This window comes from Ananas comosus, linkage group 1 (assembly GCF_001540865.1).
Source record: "Ananas comosus cultivar F153 linkage group 1, ASM154086v1, whole genome shotgun sequence".
In the NCBI taxonomy this organism is placed as follows: Eukaryota; Viridiplantae; Streptophyta; class Magnoliopsida; order Poales; family Bromeliaceae; genus Ananas; species Ananas comosus.
In genome coordinates this window covers 21,093,895-21,103,768 of record NC_033621.1, presented here as the reverse complement: position 1 = coordinate 21,103,768, position 9,874 = coordinate 21,093,895, and the positions used below count along the sequence as shown (strand labels likewise).

The 9,874-nt window shown below is 36.2% G+C and overlaps 2 protein-coding genes across 4 annotated transcripts in view; both read right to left on the bottom strand.

Annotated features, from left to right (window-relative positions):
- Positions 1–4,001, bottom strand: part of LOC109711096 (30S ribosomal protein S1 homolog B) — a 13,252-nt gene extending 9,251 nt beyond the window's left edge. For 2 of the 3 annotated variants that reach the window (XM_020234014.1, XM_020234007.1), the window contains exons 1-5: positions 3,651–4,001; positions 2,345–2,504; positions 1,885–1,946; positions 432–591; positions 213–333 (exon numbers count right to left, since the gene is read on the bottom strand). In XM_020234014.1, the coding sequence (XP_020089603.1) occupies positions 213–333; positions 432–591; positions 1,885–1,946; positions 2,345–2,504; positions 3,651–3,944 (797 nt within the window). In that variant the 5' untranslated portion in view covers positions 3,945–4,001. The remainder of the gene's footprint in view (positions 1–212; positions 334–431; positions 592–1,884; positions 1,947–2,344; positions 2,505–3,650) is intronic. The other variant, XM_020234000.1, reaches the window with a different exon arrangement.
- Positions 5,676–8,389, bottom strand: LOC109711111 (pirin-like protein). The gene is made up of 7 exons (XM_020234024.1): positions 8,029–8,389; positions 7,824–7,873; positions 7,602–7,640; positions 7,469–7,497; positions 7,314–7,376; positions 6,829–6,932; positions 5,676–6,457 (listed from the first exon to the last, which is right to left on the bottom strand). Exons 1-7 carry the CDS (start codon positions 8,316–8,318, stop codon positions 5,962–5,964), a joined length of 1,071 nt encoding a protein of 356 aa, XP_020089613.1. The 5' UTR covers positions 8,319–8,389; the 3' UTR covers positions 5,676–5,961.

Sequence of the window (9,874 nt, the reverse complement as noted above, 5' to 3'; positions counted from 1 at the left end):
AGTTTAACAAGGATCAGTGTACATTATGAATAACAAAGCTCCAACTGAAATGAGATCTTTATTATAATATTATATCCTTATTTTTCATATTTAGCTATATCTATATATCCATTTCTTGCCATGTCATTATCACATATCCATAGTACTGTGCAGTGGTAATGAACTAGCTCAACTGATTAAGAAACATTTTAATTACAACTCAGCATTCTAACCTGTCTATATTAATCACTTTGACCTTGACCTGATCACCTTCATTCAGAAAATCTCTCACATCTTGAACCAAATCCCAAGAGACCTCAGAAACATGTACAAGTCCAGTAAGATGATAGCGTCCTGTCAAGAAAAATTGGTATCACGTTTAAATCCTTGATCAAGAAATTTCAGGCTAGTAGGAAAGGACTACTCATTACTTCATCTTGAAAAAGAGGTACCGTCAGGAAAACGTAGATGAGCAAATGCACCATAGTCTTCCACTGAACCCACCACGGCATCAAAAACATCCCCAATCTTGACTTGGCTTGAATACTTAGACCAACTAGCATCCTTTTCAGAGAAAATAAGCTTCTTTTCCTCCTCGTTTGCTTCAATTACCTGCAGGATTTACTGAAGTGGTAATTTTTTGTATTCAAAATATTCAAATGCATAAGTAAACTTTCCAAAGCTCAAAACATGAAACTTTGACAAGTTACAACCACTTGTTTCAGCGGTGGTGGTTCCCCACATCATTTTATAGCATTGGAGGTGGGGAACTCTAAAGCACTTTCAAATTGTCTTGGCCTTTCAAAGCATGAGAGAGAGGGTGCATAAGGGTACAAGATATGTGTTCATTCTAGTAATATGCACTTTACTAAGTAACCAAGCAATAGATGATTAAAAGTTTTTTAGTTTGCTACTAAACGAAGGAGAGAGAACCAGACAACACAATTATCAATGATGTACATATCTATGATATGAGATCTAAAGAAGTGATAAATCTTAAAACTATCGCAAAGGTCTTTACATAAACTTCTCCACATTGTTAGAAATTTTATAAGAAGCAGAGATAGTTTGCTTGATATTCATTTAAATGAATGTTTGAAGAAATCAATATCATGTGGACAACTCTTTCATGACATTGCTTTCTTGTGAGAGTTCTAATGTGTTTACCAATGAATGTTTGACAATATGATATATACAACTGAAATAGTGATATACACAGTACCTTGCTTAAAAGTTCTGTTACGACATATTTAGTATCTCATGCTATATGAGGATACTATATATTACGACATATTTAGAGTAGGATTATATGATATGAGATATCTAGTTATATTGTTACTATATTAGGCATTGTTACTATATTAGACTCATCTCTTGTACTATATAATATCATCAATAGAACCCATGAATGTATGCTCTTTTACCCTTCTTTCAAGTTCCGATAAATATAAGTAAATTTAACTTTAATCACGTAACTGACATATTTTGTAAGCCCCTTAAATAGTTGCTTCTGGGAATGTCTCTACGAATGTCTCATTCAGGTTTATTGCTTCTTTTCAGCATTTAATATTTGAGTAATGTCGACAATAATAGAAAAATAGTAGTTCATTTGTTGCCTCAACTGCTGCTACCACTTTGTAAACTGCCCTGATTTCTTTTACTTCACTATGCCCATTGGATTTTTTGCACCATTGTACATATATGTAGAAAGTTCTTAAATTCATTCACACACTAGTTCAGTCTTACACTTCATACACTCTTTTTATAAAGGTCATGCACCAATTTCTAGATCAGAATATCTTCTTAGATCATATGGATCACACGTATTAACTATTTGTAATTGTAACAGAAGTAACAAAAAGAAAATCAACATCATATACAACCTTGAACAAGAAACTTTATTACCTTTACAGCAATAGATGAACCGACTAGATCCTTCGCTGTTTCTTGAATGGTTCTTAGTGGATCTACAGGCAGAACCAGTTATCAGGGCATAATTTTGGGAAGTAATCAATAAATAGATCATCCATAGCATACTAGCTCCCACACAAGAAACAATACTAATATACGTCTTATGGATAAGTTTCACCAAATATTGTGTAGTAGTGTTCAAGTCAAAACTAACAATTTATCGCAGCACTTATTTTGATGCCAACATAGCAGTGTCAGCAGCAATAGGAGTCAGACACCATGATATGGACGATTCACAAATAGTAATTAGATACATACCAAACATGAAACTTCTCACATATCCCATTACTTGGAAAGCAATATACAAACTTAAATAACCAAATCAAAACTTAATAGACTTTTATATAGGTAATAATGAATTATATCAATAGAAATAGTGCAAAACAATAAGTACCTCTGCAAGAATGAGATGGGCTCAAGAGAGGGTAGGGAAGAAACCCGAGAAGAGAATAAAATCGCAACAATAAGCCTCCGTTGTTGGATCCTTCAACCTTCCCTTCGAAGATGACGCCGCTTTCTTTATACGTCCGCGCCGCCCTCCAGTCTGCCGCCCTCTACTTCTTCAGAAGCAATCTCAGAGTGAGATATTAACAACATTGGCGAATTAAAAACAAAAAAAATATATAAATATAAATGCACAAGAACCACCTCAACTTTAGCCACCTGTAGAGATTTAACATTTGACACCAGAACTCTCAAAATTAGCAATTGACTGTCAAATGATTAAGTAGTGAAAACACATGTCGGCAATATAGATAGGTCTTTCTTGATGCTAAACTTCAGTTTTACAATTTGAAACTAATTTCTAGCATTTTGATTACTAAAAATCAAGTGCGTCAATTATGATCTATTTCACTAACAAGATCTGAGTTTTTGCATACTGTTTTTGCTGTTCCCTGACAATTTTGCTATCATTTGTCACCTCAAGCTAATAAGTTCAGGTAGTTAATTACAATAATTTGAACTGGGTACCAAACATCAAACTTTATAGGTCATTCATTTCACTGGTCTATAGCATTCCAGAAAATACTGCACATTTTATATTTAATATTGCAATTTTGCTACAAACTAACCATATCACTTGGATTGGGAGATTGTTAGGGACTTGCCTATTCTTGTTAATGGACTAATAATCATCATTCCCCTCAATTACGGAAATGACAAAACCCTATGCCATAGTATTATAACATTCCTACTAGTTAGGAAACTATGATGACTTGACAACTTTACGAACACCTCTTACGACTCTCCAATTTGAGCTGCATGCAATAATTTGAATATTTTTGAATAAAAAATATGGAGGATTTTCAGAATATTACAAACCGAGAATCGAATGATTTGTTAAAGTTTTAGATTGCTCTCTGCAAACTGAAATAGCAAGAGGGCTAAAGTTTTTCCATGATTTGCAGATAAAACATAAATTACACCATTGATCACCGAACTTCGATTTCTTTCAATGAAGGCACAAAACTTTGATTTCCATTTCAATTGATTCGCTGTTCAAATCTCGATTAATTACTATCATTCGACTATTACGTTACTTCGAAAGAGAAATTGGTTTGATATGATTTGACAGCTAAATTATCACCCATCATTGTACCATTTTGTTCTAAAATTACAGAAAACTTAATAAAATGATCCGATCGAAATAAAAATTGAAACAAATGATTCAGGAAAAGCGAAGGGGCCGGGGGCCGCACCCGATCGAGGCGCGCCTCGTCTTCCTTCTTCTGATCGAGGCTGCTGCCGGAGGAGGCGAGCTCGGCGGCGCAGGCGAGGGGGAAGAAGAAGCTGCTTCTCCGGCCATGGCCATGGCGGCGGCGGCGGCGACGAGGGTTAAGGAAGAGGAGCGAGGGAGACGACGATGCGGCGGCAATTGGGGTTGGTGAGGAGGGATCGTTGCTGTTGCTGTTGCTGTTGCTGTTGCTGCTGCACAAAGAGTAGGGTTTGGAGAGGAGGGAGAAACCCCCGATCGCTCCTACGGTGGAGAACATGGCGAAGGGCGAAGGGGGAGAGGGGAATGAATGAATGAATGAGAGGCTGAGGAGGACAAAATCCAATAACGGCTATTTACTTTTGAAAAACCCCCAAAAAAAAAAAAAGAAAAAAAAAGAAAAAAAAGAGTTTGTGGATATAGAAGAAAGGGGCTGGCCTTTTGCTTTTGGTTTTGCTTCTGCTTTGGTGTCCCCTTCGGAGCACACACAAATTAATTGCTTTTTTTTAAAAAAAACTCCTAATTGATAAAAGTTTCACACTGTGGAAAATGTAAGAATAATTTTAAAAGAAATTAAAAAAAGGTAAACATGTACAAAACTTGCAAGAATTACGACTATTTTGAATTAGTCATCTGTTCTTTCAAATTTTTAATTTTATCATCCAACTCTTCAAAATACAGAAAAAAATAAAAAAAGTAGAAATCATCATATGTCGTGATCGCTAAAGAAAATATCAAAGTAGAGAAAAAGAAGAAAAAAATAAAGTTATACTATTTGAGATAAAAGTTACACTATTTAAAATAATTTGAGACTAACTTATATCACATAAAAAAGAAGTAGTACTATTAAGACTAAGTTATACTGTTTCTTTTAAAACTATTTCAGACTAAATCTCAAACAATGCAACTTAGGCAAGTTGCATAAAATTGTACAACTTTAAGTCTTAAACGGTGCAATTTCTATTTTATATTACGCAATATAGTCACAAATAATTTTAAATGGTACAACTTTCGTCTCAAAGAGTATAACTCATCTCAAACATTGCAACCCCGTCTTCTTCTTCTTTTTCTCTACTTTTTTGATCTTTTTTGTAGCTGTCACGACATATAATGATCTTTCCAGTAGAAAAAATATTTTTTTTCTTTATTTTTTATTTTTCTTATATCCTCTTTATTTTTTTCCGCTATGACATCCTCTCCCTCGCCCTCTACCGCAGCTGCCGCTCTGGCCCCAACATACTTTCTTTCCCCGTCATCCTCAAATCCTGCAGCGCCCTCATCACTACCGCCATCTACGACCATGCGGTCCTTCGCAGCCTCACTTCGCAATATGTGTCATATCCGAGCCGGCGTCGATGGAGATGTGGGTGATATAAGAGAGCAGAGCGCAACATCGGATATGTGGGTGACGGAGGAGGAGGAAAATGGAGAGGGAGCAAGAGAAAAAGGAGAGGAAGAAACAGCAAGGAGGAGGGAGACGAGAAAAAAAAGAAGATATTTTAGTCAATTTATTAAAACTCGAGCCGAATTAAAGTGGTGGTCCATTTTTGCAAAAATTTTTATACAAATCTGTCTTTAACTATTTCAGTTCCATTAGTTAAAAAAGTGATTAAAATCATTTGCTTTCATGAAAGCATTGAAAATTCTGATAAAATCCCCCATACATGAGTGACGATCTTGTTTACGAACCACCTTGATTACTTTAATTCCAAACAATTGAAAGTTAAAGAGGGTCATAATCAAAATGGTTAAACTTGAGGGGTCTCCACACATTTTTATCCATTTTATAATGTTTGCTTACACTTACTATCAAAAAATTGCACCACAATGAATTTTCTATTGAACGGAACATCAAAACTTAATATAGAAGATGAAAAGTTAGTAGAAAGAATAATTGATACTATAAACTTGGTCATAGTAATACCAACTTAAGCAAGTATAATTCAACTTTGTCTCTTTTCAAAATTCAATGCAATTCACAAACAAACTAGAAATGTATTTACTCACTGTCGAAAAAGAGGCTAGATCAACTTTACTTAACACATTAATCATGTTTATTCCGAATACCGTTTCGCTTAATTAGCACACATCATACAACTTAATTGAGTGAAAATAATAGTTACAGTGGGGAATTCACCGATAATATATTGCCCTAATCTTATTTCTGATACAGAGATGACAGTGGAATGTAATCTTAAACACAAATATCCCTCCAAACCTGTGAAATAAAAGAACAAGCAATCCACGAAGCGAAAACTATGACAATCTAATAAGATCTGTTCTTTTTGTGCTTCACATCAGTGAGTAAGTGAATCAGATTTCCACTGCTTGGCCTTCTCAAACCCATTCCTCCCCAGATAGTAATCCTCCATGGCCTGCCGGATCTCCGCACGCGTGTTCATGACGAACGGCCCGTGCTGCACGACTGGCTCGTCCAGCGGCTGCCCTCCGACGAGAACGAACCGCAGCGGGCTCCCCGATTTGTTCCAGACATTCAGGCCGTCTCCGGGCCCGAGCACGAGGCAATGGTGGCTTGTCACCGGCGGAGAGTCCTCGCTCCCGAATATGCCCTCGCCTTCGATGATGTATACGAAGGAGTTCCAGTTCTCCGGAATGGGCTGCTGTAGCTGGGCGCCGGGATTCACCGTGAAATCCATATACATTGTCGGAGTTCGAGTGTAGACCGGGGATCGGACGCCGAATGCCTCCCCTGCAATGATCCGGACTTCGACCCCGTCCTTCTCGGCTCGGCTTATGTCCTTGCTCTGCAATTCTTGATATTTGGGCTCGATCCTGCGATGCCAAGAGTCATTGAGCTTTGCAAAATTGATCGAAATCGGCTAAAATTGAAGCTAAAATACGGAACTCTCGAAGATTCCTATACTTGCACTTTACCCCTGAAATTAGACCTCCTGTTACTCAAATTATGCATTCAGAAAATGTAATGATAATTCAAAGTGCGACGAAAACTATTGAAACAGTTATGGTGGATATTTTAAAGCATATTCAATCTCATTTGACATGAGGGGGTTTAAGTGCTAACAATCTAAAATCTGAGAGTTAAATGCAGGTTATGTTTTTACAGGGGACAGAGCGCAAATACGCGACATCTCAGGAGAGACCCAAGAAATTATGATAACTAAGCATCAAAATTGGTGACTTACATCTTATCCTTTGAGGAGAGATTGATCCATAGCTGCAATCCCTTCTGGACGCCCTCGCCTGCAGGCATTTCCGAGTGGACAATACCCCGGCCGGCCGTCATCCACTGAACAATGAAAATGATGACTGACGAAATTTTAGCCAGTTGGTAGCAACCAACATGATCAAACAACAAAGTTCAATCGCAATCGACTAAGATTGATGAATATTTTTTATTTGATCAATTAGTCAACTTAATTGAGAATTTTATCAACTAGAACAACTAATAGTTAATAGCTAATAGAGCCATTAAATTTAACAAAATTTTCAATTTGACTACGCGTAAAAACTCAAATAAAAAGAATTGGTACAAGTTCAAGCGAGTGTTAATCGAAAAATAAAATAAAATTGAGGGCCTATTTCAAATGGCTTATAGAGAATCTTTCAGTAAACATTTTTACCAATCCTTTTCTAATATTTAAAAAAAAAAAGCCAAACAAAGTCAAACCTGCACATCTCCCGGCCCGATTGTGCCCTTATGCCCAGCGAAATCTTGATGAGTGAATGAGCCCTGAAACTCCACAGAAGCAATTCAGTGAACACCTCATGAGCATCTACTACAAATCAATTTGAATTATAACAGAGATGTGTAAGTTGAGTTACCTCTAGCATGTATGTAACAGTCTCAAATCCTGAGAAAAAAAAATACATAATTAAACACAACAACACCTGAGCAGAAGCAAATATCCTGTAACATAAGATCATGAATAATAAGTGGTGATTTTTCAAAACCAACCTCTATGAGGGTGATCAGGAAATCCAGCGGGAGGAGAAACTGCAACAAAACAAATTGTAATTGAAGTTCAAAAAACACCCAACTTAAAAGAAAAGAAACAGTAGAGCAAAATCAAGCAAAATTTGAAAGAATTTAATGATAAAAATTCTAAATTTTTTATCCAAATCGGAAAAAAAGAAAAAAGAAAAAAGATTTTCACATCTTTCCGAGAAACTAAAATACCTTCAAACTCATCCAGGAGAAGGAAAGGATCCAAGCTTCTGAGCTCAGACCTGCAAATTACATAAACCCCATCAAATTAACACCCAAAATAAAAAAATCAAAAGGTATATATAATAAAAAAAGAATGAATTCATAAAAAAGGCTTTTTTTTTTAGTTTGATCTCAATCATTCAATGAATTCCAAACTTTTACGCGAACGAATTACCTTCCAATGCTTCTCCTCACGGTGGCGCCGTGTCCCTCTTCCTGGGACTCGGCGAGGAGCTTCCTCGCGACGACCCGGGGCTTCTCGACGGCGGCCATGGCGACGCTACTAAATCGGCTGCTGCTTCTGGAAAAGCGCTTTTGCGTGAAGCAGAGAGGGGGAGAGCAACGCAGTTGTTGTTGTTGTTGTTGTTGTTGTGCGACGAAGAAGGGATTGAAGAGGAGGAGGCGACGATATATAGTGGTGAGGATAGGAGAAGAGGAGGAGGAGGAGGAGGAGGAGATGCGCATGAGAGAGTATTTTGGGTTATGAGGATTCGCCCATTTTTTTCGATTTTTATTTGCAGCAAGAACGAAAATGAGGGGCGTTGACCGTACGATGTTGGCTGCTTCCAGAATGGGAACGGTACGATTGGGCGGACGGGACGTATTTCGTTTCTTTGAATCTCGATCTTGTGCTTACATTGCGGTGACCTCGTTATGATGTCAATAAAATGTCAAACTAAAAGACTTGATGGTTGGTACTCGAAACCTAAGTTCGAATCCTAATTGATTCACATTTCTAACTAAGTTTATTTTCTAAATAAAATAAATGAAGCGGGTAACATGTTATCTATCTCTCAAAAAAAAATAAAAATGTCCAACTTTGTTTGGCTTCTCGTAAAATACTGGAAAAAAATTTTCGAAGGAAAAAAAAAATTTTGTGGAAAAAACTTGGTTTTTCGTGAAGAGTTGTTTGGTTTAAAGAAAAAAAAAATAGATAAAAAACTATTTAATATATTTTTATTATATATATTAATAATATATAATAATTAATATACTATATATATATTATTATTATAATTTTTATATATAGATTAAATATATTTAAAATTGTAATAAACATATATTAATAATATATAAGAGTTATATATTTATAAATATTAATAAATATTATAATATCTTATATAAAATAAAATACTATATATATAATAAATAAATATATATTATAAATAAAATTATTATATATATATATCTATATATATATTGGAGGTCCACTGTGGACCTCCCTCTCATGCGGTCGACGAGGCCGAAGTGGCCTCGTGGACCCCACGAAAAAGCCCTGACCCATGAGCCGCGATTTTGGCTCCGTGGTCGGCGTTTTCGTTTTCTGCTGTTCACACGCGGAAAATGAAAAAAAAAATTTTCCCTCAAATACATAAAATTATTTTTTCTGAAAATTTTTTTTACGACCAGATAAACAAGTCTGGAAATAATTTTTACACCGAAAATTTCTTTTCCATCCATTTTTATATCAAACCAAACACCCCCTTAGTCTCCTTTTAAATATTTTTTCACAAATATTCTCACGAAATTTATAATTATAAAACCGGCCCTATTTCCGTCACCCATGTGCCATGTAAGCGCAACGTCAGCAGCTGTACAGGGCTAAGTTGAATACGGTGAATAATTCACCATGTTTAAATACAGTAAATCATTCACCGTGTTTGGACGGGTTGATCAGTAGCCAACCCTGCAGTGCAAAATAACTCAAACGACCACGCAGTGCATTTTAACTTAAACACGGTGAACTATTTGTCGTGTTTAAATACAGTAAATGATTCACCGTTTTCAACTTATGCAAGTCGGCCGCTGACGTGGCACTTGCGTAATGAGTATAGAGTCAATTTTGCAATTACAAATTTTGTGAGGTTATTTGTGAAAAAAAAAATTTTGTGAGGAGGCTAAATGCAAAAAAAAAGCCCTAAAATGTCATTTATTAGAGGATGCTGGTGCCGGCAATCCAGTTCGGTGTTCGCGAGCCCGCCACTCATATTCCCCTCAAATCAGATTGTTCGTTTAATAAA